At 48.2% G+C, this 21549-nt stretch overlaps 1 protein-coding gene across 2 annotated transcripts in view; it reads right to left on the reverse strand.

Moving 5' to 3' along the window:
* Positions 1-21549, reverse strand: part of FAM20C (FAM20C golgi associated secretory pathway kinase) — a 95847-nt gene that overhangs the window by 47972 nt on the left and 26326 nt on the right. For both annotated transcript variants that reach the window (XM_053276440.1, XM_053276441.1), the window contains exon 3: positions 8027-8105. In XM_053276440.1, coding sequence (XP_053132415.1) covers positions 8027-8105 — 79 coding nt within the window. The remainder of the gene's footprint in view (positions 1-8026; positions 8106-21549) is intronic.

A 21549-nucleotide genomic window follows, 5' to 3' on the forward strand; every position in this document is an offset into this window, starting at 1 on the left:
GGGCCCGTTAAAGAGAACAGTGAGGCTTGGCTTTATGTTGTTTATTTTAACTTTTATATCTAATGTGCAGCTGGACACATTTTGCACAGTGGGGAAATTTGTGTGTGCGCAGTGGGAACTAGGTTTGTGTGTATTTGGGAATATGGGAGTTGGAAAAGGAACAGAGTTGTAGAAATAGATGAGAAAAAATGTCTCCAACCTCAACTATCGTTTGGGAGGGAAGATGATCTCTCATCCATTCTTTGCAAGACATCTTCTTTTTCCTCCCTTCTCTTATTTCCCTCCCTCCCTCTCTGTCTCTTTCCCTTAAGTTCTCTGTTCATTCTTATTTTCACTTCCCTCGGTTAGGTTTTTCTTTTTCTTTTTAAGTTACTACTACTACCAATATTTATGTACCTCTTTTCAACAAAAGTTCCCATAGTGGTTTACATAGAGAGACTGTATATGAATGAAAGAAGAAAGATGGAGCCATGTCCTCAAAGGACAATCTGAAAAGAAATATAAGGGAGGCAACAGCAACAGCCATTGGAAAGATGCTGTGCTGCGTTTGGATGAGGCAGAGAAGAAATTCGAGAAGTGCTCACAAATTGGGTTTGGAGGGGCTGCCCTGGTTTCTCATTTAGTTGGCGGGGGCGGGGGAGCTTAGGCTAAACCTTGTATCCTGCTCTTCCTCCAAAGAGTCCAGAGCAGTGTACATGGTTCTGTTTATCATCACAACAACCCTGTGAGGTAGGTTAAACTTTTGCAAGCCACAAGATCAGAATTAGGGGTGTGCACAGGCCGTTTGCTGTGGCTCATTCTGAATTGGGACCAAACTGCGGTCCCTGAACTGGTCCAATCGAAACCATTGGCTGGTCCAAACGGGTCGACAAACCAGCTGTGGTCAAAGTGGTCGAACCGGACTCTGTTGCGGCAGACCGGTTTGCGATGAGATCGGTTCTTCACATCCCTAGTCGTGTCTGTCACTTCCAGCATGTTTTGGATTGCGCCACTAGATTGCTAGCCTGCTTAGCATCTCACTACATCAAATCCAAATGCTCACAACTCGGAAAAAAAGAAGAAGCAATTCCTGCTCCAGTTCTTGAGAGACACGACACTTCCTTCTCCTAAAAATGCTCAACGGCCTTGAATGTGCTGCTAATCAGCTAGTCACGCCACATATCTGAGAGATCAGCGTCTCCTATACAGTGAGATTTCAACTGCAAAGTCCTCGCGGGAAATTGCTTTAAGCTGCTTCGCCGACCCACGAGGCAGTGTCTGTGCATCCACCGTGGCCTCTTCAGCACGGCTTTTTTTTAATGCTGCGAATCTAGCCTGTCGCAAAGCAATTTCTTCTAGCTCTTTAGCATCCCAGTTACCGAACGCAATCTTGCATTTAGGAAATGGCTGGGAGGGGAACGCCACTGCGATTTAAAATAATGGCTGCACGATGTGGAATGTGGAACTAGAGGCTTTGTGCACAGAATGTATTTCTTCTGAAGAAAGGTGGCCTCCATTATCCGCGGACTCCGTACCCGCGGTTTTGCATATCCGCAATTGGGTCTTAGCAGAGGTGCCCCTAGGTAAGTTTGGAGGCTGGACCTAAAGGCATTTGGAGCCATTGTCATGATGGTCTTTGAATCTGATCCAGATATACACTGCCCACTGAGATCATCAGGAGAGGTTCGTCTGCAGTTGCCACCGGCTCGTCTGGTGGCTACTCGGGGACGGGCCTTCTCTGTTGCTGCCCCGAGGCTTTGGAGCGCGCTCCCTACTGAAATAAGAGCCTCCCCATCTTTTACAACTTTTAAAAAGGCAGTCAAGACACATTTGTTCACCCAGGCTTTGAATTAGATACTGGGGCTATTCTCACGATCAGGCAAAATTGGGCTAGGGGAGCCTAGCCCGATTGTGTAAGCCAGCTAGCCCGCTTTTTTAGCCCTCCTCGAAGCCCGGGTTTGCGGAGTGAGCACTCCGCAAACCTGGGCTTCCCGATCGTGAGTAGCTGCGGGGCGGCTCCGTGCCACAGTTACTCATGAGTAGACCCCCAGAGGGGAGGCGAAAAGCCGCCTCCTGGCTCCGGGGCTCTCCCCAGTATGCCCTGCGCGCACATGCACGGCATACTGGAGCTTCCGGGGGGGCGGTGGCCCCCGAGCTCTGGGATCCACCAGACACAAATGCTCTTGGCGTTGACCTGCCATCACGGCGTTGGGTTAGTCTGGCTGAAGGCAGTTTGCCTGCCAGCCATCACTGAAGGAAACCTGGCAAGCGAGATCTGAAAATGTGGGTAATATCGCAGTATATTAAGCAAAGCTCCACACTAATTGTTTGTTAGATACATTTCAGCTGTGCTAAACACTCCCTTGGAGGTTCTGGAAGCATTCTCATTTTGGTTGATTCATACGGAATTAGCAATGGAATTTACATTGGGCAATGGGATTTGTAAATAATGCCAGCTAACCCTGCAACCTTTTATGGTCAATTATTCCACGATGGAGGATGCAGATCTTTGAATACGTGGGATAATGAGAGCTTATTGGGCTTTACCAGCCACAAGAATATCCTCTTGGCCGTTCTTGCCTGCCTTCAGTTTGGTTTCAGAGGCCAGCACACAAAGCAACTTGAAGTCTGCAGCCAAAGTTTTGGCTGGTTGGTTGCAATCAGTGAGCCCTTTCACATGGTCCTATGGGGGTAAAGCACTCCTGCCCTGGTAGCCACAGATGAGCAGGACTTTGGGTCTGCAAATGCATTACACAGAAGATCCCGGCAGCAGTGGTCTCCATTGCTGAAATCAGAAGCTGGGTCCTCTGAGGATCAAGAGAGCTATCCCAGCATGCTTTGCACGGCCAGGAGACTGGGGCAACCCTCATTACATCATCAGCTCTCCTCTGACTGGCTGCGAAGGGGCAAGAGGTAGGCCCAGTCCTACTGAAGGCATTGCAAACAAAGGAGCATAGAGTGCAGAGCGGCACTTTGACAGATGGCAGCCCCTCTAGCCACAGTGCTCCATTGTCAACATGGCTGCTGCTTCCTGAGACTCGCTGCCAAAGGCAAATGCAGCCAGATGACCAGAACACTGTGGTAGGAATGCACATCCTAGGTAGGTAAAGAGCAGGGGCGCGCCAAGATGATTTGGGCGCCCAGACTGCCCAGCCGCAAGCCCCACCCCCATGCACAAGGCCCGCCCAAACCTCCTTTGGGGGGCCTGCCCCGCCAAACCACAGTTTGGTTTTTTAAACAAACTTTCCCCCTTCCTTACTGTGGCCGAGGGGTGCCTGCAGGGGGCGGAGCAGTTCTTCTCCCTTCTCCCCCCTCCCTTGGCGGTGGAGAGACCAGCGTCTGTTCGGGCCAGTGCCTTTAACAAACTGCAAGGTGCGCCTGCGCAGTTTAGAGATTGTGCCGCACAGGTGTGATGCAATGCCTTGCAATCAGCAGTCCTGAAAGGGAGATATCAAAAAATCCCCTACAAAGAACGTACTTGTCTCTGCAAACCTGGTGATACTGAAACACCGGCTCATGTGCTCCTTCTTTGCCAATTTAACCAAGATATACGGCGTATACCAATAACCCCTTTTATTAATTGCCATCCAGGCTGTACACTCTTTTTTATCTTGATTATCTTTTAAATGACCAGAATGACCTGCGATCCTATAATGTGGCTAAGTTCTGTTTGATAGCCAGTAAAATCCGCCAGGAGTGTGTTAAGAATCATTGTTAACTGATCTGTATGCTTAAGTATGTGTTTAACCAGTGCATCATAAATCTGTAGGTTGTGTCGGTTTTTTGTTGGACTCCTGATTGGAAACTGTGCTGGTCTGTGAGCATAATAAAGGAATTGAATTGAACTGAATCGTATTTCTGTCCTAAATCACACAGTAACTGGACTTGACAATGGCCCTTTCTCGCTCTCAAGGCCCACATCCCTGGGTCCGAGAGGACTGAAAATGTGAACCTCCACGCTGATGAGAGGGCTGCTCCCCCTCCCGACACCCCCCCCCAAGCTGACTCTCATGTTAAAAACTAAGCACCACGCCTTCCTGAAGGCTTCATTCATCCCGACTGCTGGCATGCAGAATGCCAAATAAAACTCTCTCCAAGCTACTTTCTCCACCCGCCACCCTCTGCCTTTATGGACCCGCTCTAAGGAACCAATAATTGAGCTCCCTGCAATGGGAACAAAGGAAGGAAACAAGTTTATTATCCCAGTAATGCCCTGACACCGATACTGAATAGCTTCGTTAAACCTTACGCAGCCTCAAGTGACTTGGCTACACCCGGTGCAATAAACACACAACGTTTTCCCCCTTCCGTGCCCAGCCTACTTAAAGAGCCTGCAGGATCGCTTGCATTCTTCGATCTCGAGCTGATTCCACTGGTTTTAAACTCAGATCTGCCATGCTGCAGAAGAGGATTGGGCTGAAGCGGGGTGGGGAATTCAAGCCCATGGTGGTGGTGGTGGTGGTACCCACGGTAGACACACAGACGAGGAGAGCTGGTCTTGTGGTAGCAAGCATGCCTTGTTCCCTTAGCTAAGCAGGATCTGCCCTGTTTGCATTTGAATGGGAGACTACATGCATGAGCACTGTAAGATATTCCCCTCAGGGGATGGAGCCGCTCTGGGAAGAGCATCTAGGTTCCAAGTTCCCTCCCTGGCAGCAACTCCAAGATAGGGCTGAGAGAGACTCCTGCCTGCAACCTTGGAGAAGCTGCTGCCAGTTTGTGTAGACCAGGGATTCTCAACGTTGGGTCCCCAGATGTTTTTGGACTTCAACTCCCATAATCCCCAAACAAAGGCCACTGGGGCTGGGAATTATGGGAGCTGAAGTCCAATAACATCTGGGGACCCAACGTTGAGAATCCCTGGTGTAGACAATACTGAGCTAGATGGGCCAATGGTCTGACTCAGTATGTGGCAGCTGCCTAGGTTCTTATTTATTGATTTATTTCTGCTTTTCTATCCTGCTCTTCCTTCATGGAGCCTGGAGCAGGAGATATGGTTTTATGCTTATCCTCTCAACAACCTTGCCAGGGAGGTTAGGCTAAGAGAGAAGTGACAGGCCCAGAGCCAGCCAGTGAGTTTCATGGCTGAATGGGGATGTGGACTCCGGTCTCCCTGGTCCTAGTCCAACACTCTAACCACTACACCACACTGTCTCCCACTTGTCGTCTTCCTTTCTCCTGCTTGATTCAGTCTCCAGGAATCACCTTGTGATGTAGCATGGGTTCAGAAAACAGACAGAACCTCCATGGTAAGCCACTTGTCTGTGATCATGTGAACCCACCCTATGGGAGGAAAAACACATGTCCCCTCAGGGCGGGGAACTTAGTTGTGCAACCAAGAATTGAAGCTGGCTTCTCACCCCTAATAATGCTCCACTTAGGTCCACGCTGTGTCTGAACCCCCACTTTGGTTTGTTCCAGGTAAGCCTGACCCCTTTGCTACGGGGACCAATGGCATATGAAGCGGATGATGTAGGAAAGGCTTGCCATTTGAAGAGCAGTGCAAAGCATGCTGGGATAGTGTCCAGGGCCTTGCTGGGAAGCGTGGACAGTGGGTACACCGCTAGATCAACTCGGCTGCGTCCAATGAACCAAGATATGTAACCAGCACCCAATTCAAGTTCCCTCCATATCTCGGGTAGGGGAAACCACAGGTTTCCTGCCCACAAAAAACACATATCGACAAGTACATTACCAGCCTCAAAAGACTCACATACATAATTCGCCTCCGATGCAAACCCACAAATATGTTTCCAGAGCCAGTTCCAAACATTCCGTCACACTATAGTATGAGCAAGAAAGAATTCAGAATATGAGATGACAGAGTTCTCACAACCTCTCATTGAGGATAATAATAATAATAATAATAATAATAATAATAATAATAATAATACATCTTGAAAAGCACCTCAACACCAGAGGGGCCACAGAAATCACCATCAGCCAGCTACAAAAAACAACTTTACTGGGAACAGCCTACATTTTGTGGCGATACCTTTAACAACAACAATATTGATAACAAAATTCTGGCATCCCAGGTCCTTGGGAGGGACTCGATGTCTGGATAAAACAAACTAGTGAATAACACCTGTTTGACTATGCAAACAAGAAACAACAACAATCCCAGTTTTCTAACATTTCTTTCAGAAACAACACAGCAATTGTTAAAAGAAAATACAAAACGAACCCAATATTAATAGTAAACCATGAAAATCGCAACAATGAACCAAAAAACAGAATAGCAAGGAAACTCACAGAGGAATCAAATCAAACTCCAGCAATATAAAATGCCTTCTTAATAAGAACAGAGACTAACTCTTCATCTAAAAACCGTAAGTGAGGAAGCCAGTCTGATCTTCCTAGGAAACTAATTCCAAAATTGTAGGGCCACCACTGAAAAGACCCTGTCTCTGATACCCACTAATCAACCCTAACCCAGAAAGTAGGGTCTCAGAGACCAGCCTTTGGGTCCGTGCAGGCTCATATGGGAGCAGATGGTCCATGGTAAACTGTTAGTGTCCTCAGACTGCTAAGGACACTAAAGGGGAACACCAGCAGGAGTCACCAGGATGAGACCCACACAAATCACCTTAACATCTTGTGCGAGTAAATGAATTAATAGTGACCGCCACAACCTTGAACTGGCGTTATTTCCATTTCACAGGCTCCTAGCTATGTGTATGTTCTAACCTTCCTCCAAGGAACCCAGGACAGCATGAAAGTTTTCTGCCCCTTTTCTCCACACAACAACCTTGCAAAGTAGGTAAGGCTGAAAGAGAGTGACTGGCCCAAGGTCACCTTTTCAGCTTAAGGGCTTTGAGGGGATTCAAAACCAGCTCTCTGGCCTGGACTGACACTCTAACCACTATTATACCCTTCTGGCTCTCAGCCTGAAAGCCGAGTCACTCCCCACAGAGCTGATCTTGCAAGTCTAAGGGTTTTTCCACAACCGAGGCTTAAATCACTTTTGAACCTCACATGTGCTGGTTAATGCCTGACCGTTACTCATGCAGCTGAGAAGGTGGGCATGAGACATTTGTAATGATGAGCACGTGGCCAATATCAGTTTTAAGTCCCTATATCAAACCTGAATTTAACCAACGACATAGGTTATCAGAGAAATTTCCCCTTGCAAATTTCCCCTCACCTGGCTAAAACTTGCATTACATTTTCCTCCAAAAAAATTAGCATGGAAATTCTTCACAGTGCCCTAAACCAACTGTGATCTGATTTGGCACACTATTTGACCTATTTAAACAGCCGACCCCCATATTAACGCCCCCCCCACATTGTTCCAAATAGACATTTTCAAAATGGAACTTTTTCCACGTGGGGGGAGAGTATGGGAAATTTCCCCAGAAATGTTTCCACTCTCCATCTCTGACCATAACGAACATCACATTCAACTGCATTTATGGACAGGCCCTCAGCTGCTCCCAATGGACACTTTCTTTGATGTACAGAAGAACCTTGTTACTCACGGGGGTTCTGTTCCTTGCCTACTACAGCGAGTAACAGAACTGTGAGTAACAAGGCATTAGGGCTAAGGGGAAGGGGTTAGGTTCCAGGGTGGAGGGAAATTTTTTTTAATGGCCCCAAATGGCCCAGAACTTACTATAGCATGCTCCGGGGGTCCCCATGTGCCCAGGAATGCCCCCCAAAGGATGAAATGCCTCAAAAAACCTTTTCAAAAAATCACAGAAAAAAGTCCGATTTTGTGAAGAAATGAGCCATAAAATGGTACCTTTAGATAAAATAGTGGGCGAAAGTGAACTCTGTGGTCGCTTCTGGACCTCTAGGAACTGAGGATAAATTTTAACCCCATCATAACCGCCGATACTGGAAACAGGAGTCTATTAGACACACCGCGGATACGTGGAACAAAAAATAGCAGTTCCACGAATAACAAGGTTCTCCTGTACAGAGTATTTGTCTTCATCTTAGCTCATTTGCAGGCTAGCTTGCCTGGCATCTGTGACCTTTTCATCGGCAAAGGGAGCACTACGTAAATTGACTTCCAAGACATTTATAGAGATTTCTCACTTACTTCATTGGCTTAAACAGGGCTTGGCCGTAGTTCTGGAATGTCATGATCAGTTTGAGCTGGGTTCCTCCCGACTTCATTGCTGCAGGAGAAAGCAGAAAAAGAAAGAAATTAAGTCGGGCGGTGGGTTTGGGGGGGGGGAGATGATTAAGCCACGCCATATGGTTCGATCGACACCTAGCAGCTTGTGAAATACTAAAATGTCACAGCAATCCGTCTGCAGAGAAAGCACAGTTATTTATACTGCAGTCAGCAGAAAAAAGCAGGCATGGTGTTCCGAATGTTCAGTTTCATGGAGAGTCCCACTGGGAGGTGAGGGCCATCCACCTAGGGAAAGGAAAAGGATTTGGTATATCTTGACTCGTGTTCCCGGGAAAAGGGATTCCCAGATACTGTTGACTACTACTCCCAGTATCCTCAGCTGCAATGGCCATTGGCTTGGGATGATGGGAGTGGTAGTCAACAACATCTAGGAATCCCTGTTCCCGGGAACACTGATCTTAGATCCACGGGTGGTCAAACATGGGTCCCCAAATGATTCTGGATTACAGCTGGCTTGGGATGAGACTGCTTCCTAGGTGTGGGGATGGGACCGTAGCCCAGTGGTAGAGCATCTGTTTTGCATGCAGAAGGTCGGTCCTCTCCACAGGTCAGGATAGGAAAGACCAGAGGCCTGAAGCCTTGGAGAACCACTGCCAGTCAGAGTGGAGACAATGCTGAGCTAGATGAACCAATGGGAAAGCAGCTTCTTATGTTTGGAGGAGGGGCCACAGCTCAAGGGTAAAGCATCTGCATAGCATGCAGAAGGTCCTGGGTTCACTCCCTGGCAGCATCTCCAGGAAGGGTTGGGAAAGACCCCTGCCTCAACCTTGGAGAGTAGGGGTGTGCACAGAACCAGCCAGGCCAGTTCGGTTTGAATCCTCACTGGATTCCCCTTTACCAGGAGACCCTCAAACCAGTTCAAACCAGGACGAGTCCAGTTCCAACCGAGAGCACTCAAACCGCCCTGGTTCAAGTCGAATCGGGGTTCGACTCGAACTGGCTCGCACACCCTGATTGGAGGGCCACTGCCAGCCAGTGCAAACAATACTGAGCTAGACGGACCAGTGGTATAAGGCAGCTTCATTCGTGTTTGTGAGAATTCTGGGCCATATTCCAGCTACGTCCATGTTTCAAGTACACAGACACGCAACTGAGCACTGATAAAGAGGTGGTGCTTGCTGTTTGCACAGAGTGAGCGAAATGTGGGCATCCCCTGTGAATCTCACAGACCACAGACCGCAGAACATGTGTGGGAGTGTTAGGTGGTATCTAGAGATCCCTGTACAGGGATGCCCAGATGTCACTGACTACAACTCCCATTATCCGCAGCTACAATGGCCCTTGGCTGGGTGTGATGGGAATTGTAGTCAGCAACATCCAGGCATCCCTTTTACAAGGAACATTGGCCATATCTGCATTTCTTCTGTACACTCCCAAATAAGCGCATCACAGGATACCTAAGAACAGGAACATAGGGAGCTGCCACATACGGAGTCAGACCATTGGTCCATCTTGCTCAGTATTGACTACACAGACTGGCAGCGGCTTCTCCAAGGTTGTAGGCAGGAGTCTCTCTCAGCCCTACCTTGGAGATGCTGCCAGGGAAAGAACCTGGAACCTTCTCCATGCAGATGCTCTTCCGAGAGCAGCCCCACCTCCTAAGGGGAATATCTGACAATGCTCACCCATGTCGTCTCCCATTCAAATGCAAACCAGGGTGGGCCCTGCTTAGCAAAGGGGGCAATTCATGCTTGCCACCACAAGACCAGCTTTCCCAAGTATGCACATCTTGACTTTTAAATGCATTTCCACATTCTCAGAAGCTGAGCATGTCGGTCAGGGAAGCGTAGGCAATTTTCTCCTTGCTTAAAAAAAAACACAATCCTCTCTTCAAAAGGTCAATGAACCCATGTCTCCCCAAAACTGCCAAAAGGTCCTGACTGATAGTGGCGGGGGGGACTGACCAGAAATGCCAAGTTATCACGCTCACGTATTTTGCTTCCAAACTCGCCTTCTTCTCATCAACCAGCCTGGTACGTTTCCTTCCTCTTCACTAACGCTATTAGCCACACCGCCTTTTAATTACTTCTCTCAGTGCTTTATTACCAAGTCACATGCTTGTAATCTGTCTCTCCCCCCCCCCTTCCTCTCTAGATTTTTGTGCAGTAAAATGTTATGCAAATCTGGTCAGTTTAATTACTCTTCCGCGAGAGCAAAAGAGGTCCCTCCAGCATTGCTGTTCTGCTGACCCTCGCGTTACTAGCCGATCCCACAGGAACAAATAAATAATTAGAAATTAAAGGGCATTAAGCAATTTGGACTGAACAGGCAAAGCAGAAACAGGTGGCTTTCTCACACGAGATTAAATCGGTGGTGCTGAGTAGGCCAATTTTTCTGTGGCCTTTAAGGGCAGAGCAAAATACGACCGCTTTGAGGATTTCTTGCCAACAATTGGAATGGTAAACTGGAAACGAATATTCATTCAGTTCGGTTGCATGTAGGGTAGGTCAGCGTTCTTAACTGCAAGGCCCGGTAGCAAGCAGGAATTGTCTCCTTTGCTAAGCAGGGTCTGCCTTGGTTTGCATTTGAATGGGAGACAACATGTGTGAGCACTGTAAGAGAATCCTCAGGGGAATCCTCAGGGTATGGGGCCGCTCTGGGAAGAGCAGAAGGTTTCAAGTTCCCTCCCTGGCAGCATCTCCAAGAGAGGGCTGAGAGAGACTCCTGCCTTAACCTTGGAGAAGCCACTGCCAGTTTGTGTAGACAATACTGAACTAGATGCACCAAGGGTTTGACTCGGTATAAAAGCAGCTTCCTGTGATGGTGGGGGTTGCCACTGGCCACAGGGCTTAAAATGAAGAACCCTGCCATATTAGGAAGATTTTTCAGAAAGTTTCTCTACTGCCTCACGTAACATGCCTCTACCAGTGAGGATGCCAGTGTTATCTTTTCGTGAGTTTTCTTTTAAAACACACAGACAAGAAATAAAAACAACTCTGTCTCTGTCCTGCCCACACTTCTATTGTTCACTCTTTGGAGGCCGAACTTTCCAGGTGAGTTGGTAAACAGAACAGGTCCGTTCAGGACACTTAACGTAGACATGTAATGTTTTATATGCTTGGCACAAACCAATTCCCAGGTTCAGTTCCCTTTAGTGGCTCAGTCATCACCAATCTTTCACGAAGTAGTCTACTTTCTGCCTCCCGTGCCGAGTTCGGATTTGTCGTGTTCACTTGTCTATTATCAGCAGGTCTCAAGTTCCTGCATCCAGTCCTGCTTTGTTCACTTTTATGTCTTGATCTGGCTTTTGGAGGTCTTAAGACCGGTAGGTGAATTACTAGGCCCATATTTGGCAATTGCTTTGTTTTGATCAACGTTATTAAAATCTTGATATACCATTTCCCCACCAACAGTTCTTAAAGTGGTCGACATGGCACTGCACAGTATGAGAAGATGGTTCCCTGTTCCCAAAAGGCTCACAGTCTAAACTGTGAAAGTAAAAAGGAGTGTAAAACATTAGCCGCATCTGCATGTAACATGAAACTGAGGGTCCAATGGACCCATGGTTCCACTTCCCCCTCCCCTCACTCTCCCACCAACATTTGGACGTCACTGGGAGCTCCCTCTCTGCAGTCAGCAAGTCTGGAAAGAGGAAAGAGAACTGGTTTCTTGGGCTTCCTTCTTGACTGAAGGACAGCCTCAGCAGCCAATAGCAGCTGGAGTGAGGGAGGAGCTTCCGGATGCAGAAGAGCCGGATGCGTTCGGATGCAATGCTGGCACCTTTAAACTGGAGGTCCAGGCAGTGAAACTCACGACAAACCAAAGAGTCTGGGAGTCTGGGGAAGGAAATCGGATTCTGGGGAGGGAAACTGTGGGTCCATTTTTAGTTAGAACTGCAGTTGCCCTCATTTGGATACACACAAAGGGGCCATTCACATGATTAGCAAAAATCGGGCTAGGAGAGCCTAGCCTGATTTTTGCTATTCGTGAGAACCACCGGGCTCAGCTACGAGTCCCGTGGTTCTAGAGCGGGTAACCTGCTCGAGAACCCCTGGTCAAAAACCAGGTTTTCCGGGTTGTGAGGAGGTACCAGTCAACTCACCCTAACTTGCAGATTCACCAGTCTCACAAAAATTTGTAGAAATCAAAACCAACGAGGGCCAAAAACTTCTCCAATTCCCCAGTGTAACTCAACAGAGCAGAATGTTCATGGGCTCAGGGCAGTTAACAGAGAACCAGGTGGGTGGAGTTAATGGAACTCAGTGGTGAGAAAGGAGGGCTTGAACAAAGGGTGGGGGATTTCTCAGCTTGAAGAATACCCCCTCGAGACAGTGACCAGCCTTTCTGCTTCTGAGTGGGAAAGGTATAACTTTCACAATGTTCAGGCAGTGGACACAAGAGATATACTGCAAAATTTTGTTGGGGGTCCATACATGGAATGAATAAATAAAATGGCTTTGGAATCTTAACAGCCAGATCTGTATTTCCTAGCTACTTAAACTACAGTATTCTACACACACACACATTTTCACACATCACAGAAACTGAGCTTCCAAAGACTGTAATTTTCAAAAGGTCACAAAATAGAGTTTGATGCCAGCAAAGTAGCTAGGTCCAGTCCCAAACCATTTAAGCCCACTATCTCTCCAGTTAAGTACATACAATTGCAAGGTATGACCTGTTATTAAGTGGAAATCTGATATACATAAGCACCTGATAATAGATTCTGTACAGTGAGGGGTTATGGCTCCATGGAATCTATACCAGATGATACCGAAGAAAGTAGAGATGATTCGGGAACGAGCCGAAGAGAAACCAAGAGATGCGGCTTGATACGGCGGATGGGGTGAAGGTTCGGGATAAGCGTGATTATGCTTGCAGATGTGATGCCGCTCAGGACAGAACAACTGCCCTCACACCTGAATGGCCTTTGCTTCATGACTTCCCCCATGGCCGGGGAGTAGCAACATTTTCATATTGTTCCACCATTTTAAAGACCAAAACAGGGACATCACACCACAACTCTCATACCAGTGATTGTCCAAATTGTTTCAAAGGCCACCGTGGCTGGGGATGATGGGCACTGTAGTCCAACAGCTTCTGGGGAACCTAGGCTGAAGACAAGTTCTAGGAAACTCACTACTTAGTGATATCATAGCTGGTCCTTATAAAGGCATTACCCTACTGTTACTCTGGAATAGAGTATCCGATTTGCATGCCGAAGGTCTCAGGTTCAATCCCTGGCAGCATCTCCAGTTCGGCCTGGGAAAGACTCCTGCCTGAAATCTTGGAGCGCTGCTGCCAGTCAGTGTAGACCAGGTCAGCCTCCCAGCTGTTGTTGAACTACAACTCCCATCATCCTCGCTACAACAGCCAATAGTCAGGGATGATGGAAGTTGTAGTCCAACATCTGCTGGAGGGCCAAAGCCATGCAGCTCTTGTGTAGACAATACTGAGCTAGATGGACCAATGGCCTGACTCAGTATACGGCAACGCTTTAATTTTATTCCCCCATGGACCAATGTAAGGCCTGAAAATGGAGACTGGATTTCACAGGAGAGCAAAACTTCGGCCAGCTGCTTTTGGACTACAACCCCCATGGTCCCCAGCCACAGTGGCCAATTGTCAGGGGTGATGGGAGTTGTAGTCCAACATCTCCAGGAGGGTCCAAGTTGTGTATCTGAAAAGTATTGTCCCGGCAAAGCCATAATCTACACACTTCAGCAGCCTGGATGTGTATTAATGCCAGTGGCAGTTCCCTGTAAAACTCTGCACGATTCCCCAACAAGGTTTAGTCGGCTCTGGTAAAGATTACCCGGCATGTTGACACAGTGTCGGAAAGCAAATTCAAACGCAAGTGCTCCATTTAATCTCCCGAGATCTCAGATTTCTCAAACAAAAGGGTGGAAAGCAAAGCTTAAGTTAAGTAATCTCATACAAAGATTAACCAGCCCACCCACTCGTCCTTCCCAAATGCAGACACACACCACCTTGACCTCATCAAAGTCAGAAGAGGAGTCGCCGTCCATTTAAAAGAGCTAGAATTTCACCTTGCTTTCAACTCTGGCTACCAGGTACAAAAGACTGGAAGAGTTTCAGGACTGCACTCAGACGTATTTTCCATGACTCCAACTGGCTTTCAATCAAAGCTTATTTTATATCTTTTCACCCTGGCTTCTTGGCCTTGGGCCATTTTTCCTTTGGATCACCTACTCTATGGCGTTTCCAAACCCACGGCCTGTAGAAAAGGCTCTTCGCATCAGCCGCTTTGCTGAGGAACACCAGAATATCTGATATTGCAAGGCTGTAGATGGGTCGTGCCACCTAATGGCTCAGCAGGGAAATGCTCGACTATCAAGCAAGAGGTTGCCAGTTCGAATCCCCGCCGGTACACCTATATCGGGCAGCAGCGATATAGGAAGATGCTGAAAGGCATCATCTCTTATTGTGCGGGAGACGGTATCCTGACATCCTATTGAAATGTAGTGGTCCTTTCAAGTAACTCTGGTACTATTGAGTAACTGAGTCAGGATGCCAACCAGCCTCATTTGGGGTGACAAAAATGAACATGCCCGGTTCGGCCTCGAACCGAACCAGGCAAACCGTTTTTGTACACATCCCTACTCTCATCCCTACTCTGAGCATGACACAGACAGGAGGTGTACTTCTGTACCTGCATTCATGTGAATGACTGTACCTGTGTGCAGATCTACACCTGTGTCCAGAGTACACTCGTCGTACGGGTGCTGAATACAATGTCTGAATGGGCCTTTGTTCTCTGTTGCTCCTGAAGGCAGGATTAGAGCCAGTGGGTTGAAATCACAAGAAAGCCGATTCAGTCAAGACATCAGGAGAACTTTCCTAACCACAAGAACTGTCCGACAGCGAGCCCTTCTGGGGCAGGAAACGGCCTTGTTCACTTAGGATTGCTCTTTCTATTCCGCTTTGAGCTCTTTTGTTGAAAATGTTCAGCATATAAATATTCATACTAGTCGTAGACTGTGGGCTTACTTGTGGGCTCTGCTTCCCTGGAGGGTTTCAAACAGAGGCTGGACAGGCATCTGGGAGTGGGCTGGTCTAGACGACCTCCAGGAAGCCTTCCTAGTCTATGATTCCGAGGTCCCCAATTCTAGGATTCTAGGACACTCATCCCACCATTCCACACCTACTTTGCAGGGATGAGGAAGACTCACAAAGAGGAGCTTTGCTTAGGACATCTTGTGCTCTGGGGGTGGAATTCCCCCAGCTGCTTCCTAAGTTTTCTACCTCCATACTCCTGTTTTTTGTTCTGACTTCTCCTTATAGCCACCGCCTCACTGTATCATGAGCTTGTGGAAGCAAGCATGAATTGTCCCCTTAGCTAAGCAGGGTCAGCCCTGGTTGCATTTGAATGGGAGACTAGAAGTGTGAGCACTGGAGGATATTCCCCTCAGGCAATGGAGCAGCTCTGGGAAGAGCATCTAGGTTGCAAGTTCCCTCCCTGGCAGCATCTCCAAGATAGGGCTGAGAGAGACTCCTGCCTGAAACCTCGGAGAAGCTGCTGCCAGCCTGGGTAGACAATACTGAGCTAGATAGACCAAGGGTCTGACTCAGTATATGGCAGCTTCCTATGTCCCTTGTTATCCAGCCTAGGAGAATGCAAAGGAGATTCTCTCTACACCTCCCCCTGCTTTCTGACAACTCTGTGGCCTGCCCAGGTTTCTCATTCCATTGCTGAACTGGCTGTCCGCATTCGGAAAATATGCATCTGTGCCAAACCAAAATCCAGGTCCCTGCGGTTGAAATGCACTGACAACGCCGCAGCAGAAAGCACCTGGCCTGTGCTTGGAGACATGTCTAAATTCAGACTTCCTTCTGCCCTCTTTCTTTCGAAAAGCAGAAGGTCAGCAGCTTATGACCAGAATGACACTCTGGTTTTCATTCCCCAGTGCATTTGGGGCGGGGGGATGGTGGCCAGCAGGAGCCACCAGCAGGAAGAGAAGAAGCTTGAAGACCAAGAAAGGAGGAGAGCAGGTCTGGTGGTAGCAAGCATGAACTGTCCCCTTTGCTAAGCAGGGTCTGCCCTGGTTTGCATTTGAATGGGAGACTACACGTGAGCACTGTAAGATATTCCCGACAGGCGATGGGGCTGCTCCGGGAAGAGCCAATGCCTGCTTGTATGCCAAAGTATACCGACAATTCCTGTATGGCACGAGACCACAACTCAGTAGGAGAGCACCGCCTCTGTATCCAGAAGAGCCCAGGTTCATAGTATTTAGTGCCCAAATTGTAGTATTTAGTGCCCAAATTAAAATCCTCTCCAGGGCAAGGCTGGCGATGAGGCTTTGCCTTGGAGAGCCCTAGACATGGAAACATGCTCTAAACAATTTGGGTAAAAAATGATTTGTAGACAAAACAAACCACCCCTGTCCTCATTTGCCCAGATTCGGGTACAAAGCAAATCACCCTCAATTTGGTTCCAAAAAATTTGGAGATTTGGACCTGCATTTTGTGCCCAAAGTGGGTTGGGTGGTAGTGTCCAATGGGTGGAAGCTACCACCCAAATTTCAAAGAAATTGGGCAAAGGGGCGATTTGTAAAGAATTTTTGGAGTTGGTGTGTCTTTAAGCTTTTCCCCATAGGGGATAATGGGAATTTCAGCAGCCTTATAGCTCTATGTGGGGGGCACCAGGGTGGCAGTGCCCAATGGGTGCAAGGAAGCTACCACCCAAATTTCAAAGTAACAGGGCAAAGGGAGATTTTTAAATGTTTTTTGAAGACGGCATGTCTTTGCGGCAGGTTCAGGGCAGAAAAGGGGTTTTGGGGACAGAAGAGTGGGTCAGGTAGTAGTGCCCCAATGGGTGGAAGCTACCATCCAAATTTCAAATGAATTGGTAAAAGGGGTGATTTTAAAAGGATTTCTTTAAGCTTTCCACCATAGGAAATAATGGGGATTTCAGCAGCCCCATAACTCCACTTGGGGGCACCAGGGTGGCCCAGAGCGAGTGGTGGTGTAGTGCACATAGGGTGCCAACCACCCGCAAACCCACATGCCCATGGGGCACTGGGTTCTGTTGTTTCTGAGGTGTTCTGAGAGCAGATTCTCTGGTAGCAAATGAGAGTGGGCCCAAATTTGAGAAACCATGTCCTAGAGGACTGACTTTAGATGTCAGGAATTCTGGGTTCAGTTCCCACAATTCCAATGTGCTTCAGGAAAGAAGGGGGAGGAGGCTCAGTGGGTTGAGCACCCATGTTGCATGCCAAAGGTCGCTCTATCTTCAGCCAAAAGGGATCCTTTGGGATCCAAAAGGCAGGGACCACCCCCACCCCCAGAGCAACCAGAGGCAGGAAGCTTGTCAACCACCCAGTTTCACATGCTCTCCTCCTGTGACAAGAATTAGGCTAGCTTGGGCAGTCCGATTCTGCAGGGGGTGATGGGAGTTGTAGTCCAACAAACATCTAGGGACCCAAGCTTGGGAGGCCCTGCTATACTATATTTTTTTAAATAATAAAACTCCATTATATATCTAATTTCCTAAAAGGCTATGACACACACACACACACACACACACACACATATCCCGGTCAACACGCACCGCACGCCCCCACCCGCCGAGTTTGTTTCCTCAAAATGCAATTCTTTGCCAGAGGAAGTCACTGGGCAACCACATAAGGAGGAAGTTAACAAGATGAGTTAGCTCTTACACATCTTAGTCTGACCTGGCACATGATCCCCCCCCATCATCAACACATCACATCTTTTCTCAACCCCTTGACTGGTGAGAATCCTGCTTTCTTTCCCCCCCATAAGCTTCAAGAAATCATGAATGAAGCAACCAGGGGTGTTGCTATAATTGAGCAGATGACTACAAAGAACCCGGGCCTCCCAGCTCCTGAGGGCCCCCAGCTCCATCCTTCCCAATCTTCTTCATTATATCCCTCACTCCAAGGGACCACCAGAGAGAGGGGCAGATACAGGCCCCCTCTCCCCTAGCTACGCCCCTGGAAGCAACCAAGGTTACAAACAGAATCCAATCTGCATTGGAACCTCCGCGGACACCACTCACCTCCTCCTCGGATAACTCCCCCAGAGGAGGTAAGTTTAAATTTGTTTTTTAAAAAAAGAATTTAAGCTCGCGAACCCCCCTGGACTGAACGGAACCGGGGATGGGGGCTTGAGGGGATGTCAGATCGAACTGGTCCAGTCTGGTGGTCCGGTTTGGACCTGAACCAAACAGGACCAGCCAGTTCCATGCACACCCCTATATTCAGCTTCAACCAAAGCTTCACACAGTCCCAAGAAACCATTAGTCAAGGAGACCCCTGCCCCCTGGACCTTACCGTGAAGAGTAATGGAAGATGTGCTTAACCTTGGAGAAGCCGCTGCCAATCTGTGAAGACAATACTGAGATAGACAAACCAATGGTCTGACTCAGTATATGGCAGCTCCAATAAGACAATTAATACGATCAAAACAATTTAAAAATACAAACACAAACTCTCAAACCCAAAGCTTTAAAACGATAAACTAAAAGCCTGGCTAAACAGGTATGTTTCCAGGTCCTCCTTAAAAACATCCAGAGAAGGGGGAGCTCTAATTTTGTTATGAAATGCATTCCAGAGTCCTGGGGCGACTCTAGAAAAGGCCAGGTTCCGAGTCGCCACCAATAGAGCCGGTGGCAACCGCAACCAGACCTCCCCAGATGATCTTAAGAGGCAGTGGGGTTGATGAAGAAGAAGGCACTCTCTTAAATAGCTTGGACCCAAGCCGTTCAGGGCTTTATAGAGAATGACTAACACTTTGTATTTCACCCAGGAACTTATTGGCAGCCAGTGCATTTCTTTTAAAATGGGTGTTATATGATCTTTTCTGGCAACCCCAGAGACCAACCTGGCTGCTGCATTCTGTACTACATACAAAGGCAGCCCAACGTAGAGCACATTGCAGTAGCCAAGTCTGGATCCCCTCCCTGGAGACAGGATCTGAGAACGGTGTGCTTGCCGACCACTGGCGCTTGACTGGTGATCAAATTCCCTGCCTCCAGCCTTGCTTTTCTCATGCAATCGAAAACGGGGAGCATGCTCAGCTCCCGAATGAGGGTCGGAGGTAACCCACTGCTTTATTACAGTTTAGTGTCCCCTAATTCTATCAGTGCCCAAATGAGTTAACTGCAGCCTCGCTAACAGCCTGCATCACGGCAGGCACCACATCTCCAACGACAGGGCCCACCCCAAGCGAAATGCAGTGTAGATTTTGGAAATGAACAGGCTCAGGGTATGCACTCTGGTCCCTCGAGGCGAGCCAATCAACGAAACCTTGAGGCGTCCTCTTTTTCCCTTGGTAATCAAGGGCAAATCTCCTGTTAATTGTACTCAGGGACGGAAGATGCCCGGTATTATTAACACGTTGCATCTAACCATTCTACGCCATGCAGCGTTTCTAATTAAACAACTCTTTGGAACACGCAGGTGGCATTATTATGGATGTAAATTTTAAATTGCACAAAGAAATTGCTAATTATGGTCATTTTTGTATGTTAATTCTGGTAATTATGCTCGCCAAGCGCACTCTTGCTTATCAGCCTACCATCCTCACCTTTCCCTGAAAATATGTTTAATTCACAACAATATTAAAGGATCTAATTATCCCTTAAGAGCTTGGCACCGAACGAGACTGAAGAGCAGACGACGAGACCCTCCGATAGGTTGGACAGAAACTTGCATTCACATTGGGTGAGCATTGGAAAAATCCTTGCTGGAAATTGTCTGCACTACCGTTCCCTGACTCACAGATACCTTCTAGTGAGGGCGGGGTGCAGTGTTCCCTCTAAGGCGTGCGCATGTGCGTGCATTCACACATTTGCTGATATCTGCTCAGGGAATTTTAGATCCCGCTCAGGTTGAATCAGGAAGGCCCCACTCTGAATGCAGGTGCACGCGCACTGCTTTGATACTGCCGCCCGGCACAAAACTCATTCCACACACAGATGAAAAAAATGAGAGAGAAAACTGGCCGGGTGGGGCAGAAGGGGGATGAGGTCATCTTACCCAGGGGCGTACCTAGGTACTCGAAAGAACTGAAGCCTAGGCTCAGAGCCTCCCTTCATTTTGACAATTACACTTTTCTCATGCTTCCTAAAGGTGTTTTTGTTTAGAAAAAGGACGACGGAGAGAAGACGTGATACAGGTCTATAAAATGACGCGTGGTGTGGAGAGAGTGGAGAGCGAGAGACAAGGGTGTCTCCCTCTCCCATAACACTAGAACCAGGGGTCATCCCATGAAACTGATTGCCAGGAAATGTAGGGCCGACAAATGGAAGTCCTTTTTTACACAACGCACAATCAGCCTATGGAATTCTCTGCCACAAGATGTGGCGACAGCCAACAGCCTGGATGGCTTTAAGTGGGGTTTGGATAAATCCATGGAGAACAGGTTATAGGCCACCTCCGGCTTCAGAGGCATGGTGCCCAGTGTGCACACGCCCACACATTTTTTGATGTCCACTCAGTCAATTTTAGATCCTGCTCAGGTTGAATCAGGAAGGCCTCACTCTGAATGCAGGTGCGCGCACACACTGCCTTGATCCTGCCGCCCAGAACAAAATTCCACACACAGATGAAGAAAATTAGAGAGAACACTGATAATGCCTCTGAGTACCAGTTGCAGGGGAGCAACAGCAGGAGAGAGGGCCTGCCCTCAGCTCTTGCCTGTGGGCTTCCAGCGGCATCTGGTGGGCCACTGTGGGAAACAGGATGCTGGGCTAGAAGGGCTTCCTTGGGCCTGATCCAGCAGGGCTGTCCTTATGAATCCAATGCTCTCTTCCAGCTTCTAAGGCCAGTAACCATCAATTCAGCCATCAATGTCAGGTAGTATGGAGGCCTGGGACACTAAAGAACTGATCCAGAGCACATGCCCAGGTGGCCCAGGTGCTGGCAGGGGCCACCCTCTTGCTGGTCTTGTGGTAGCAAGCATGACTTGTCTCCTTAAGCTAAGCAGGATCCACCCTGGTTGCATATGAATGGGAGACTAGAAGTGTGAGCACTGTGAGATATTCTGCTCAGGGGATGAGGCCACCACTCTGGGAAGAGCATCTAGGTTCCTGTTCCTTCCCTGGCTTCTCCAGGACAGGGCTGAGAGAGATTCCTGCCTGCAACCTCGGAGAAGCCGCTGCCAGTCTGTGTAGACAATACTGAGCGAGATGGACCAAGGGTCTGACTCAGTATATGGCAGCTTCCTATGTTCTCCCTTCCCACCAGCCTCTGCCAAGAGAAACATGGCATTTGCCAGATTCCTCAAGGTGTCTGCCTTTGCGGGCGATACAGCAGCTATCAACAGAGCCATTCAGGAACATTCTGTAAGCCATCAGACAGTGATAGAAGCCCGATTCAGACATTATGCTGGATGAGTGTATAAATGCCTGTGTGTGTACCCATGCACATTTAAAAAGTGAACCTAGTTGCAGGCCCTTCAGATGCATGGGACAGAGAGGAAGTGTATCTGTACCT

The sequence above is a fragment of the Hemicordylus capensis genome, chromosome 13, assembly GCF_027244095.1.
Source record: "Hemicordylus capensis ecotype Gifberg chromosome 13, rHemCap1.1.pri, whole genome shotgun sequence".
NCBI classification, from domain to species: Eukaryota; Metazoa; Chordata; class Lepidosauria; order Squamata; family Cordylidae; genus Hemicordylus; species Hemicordylus capensis.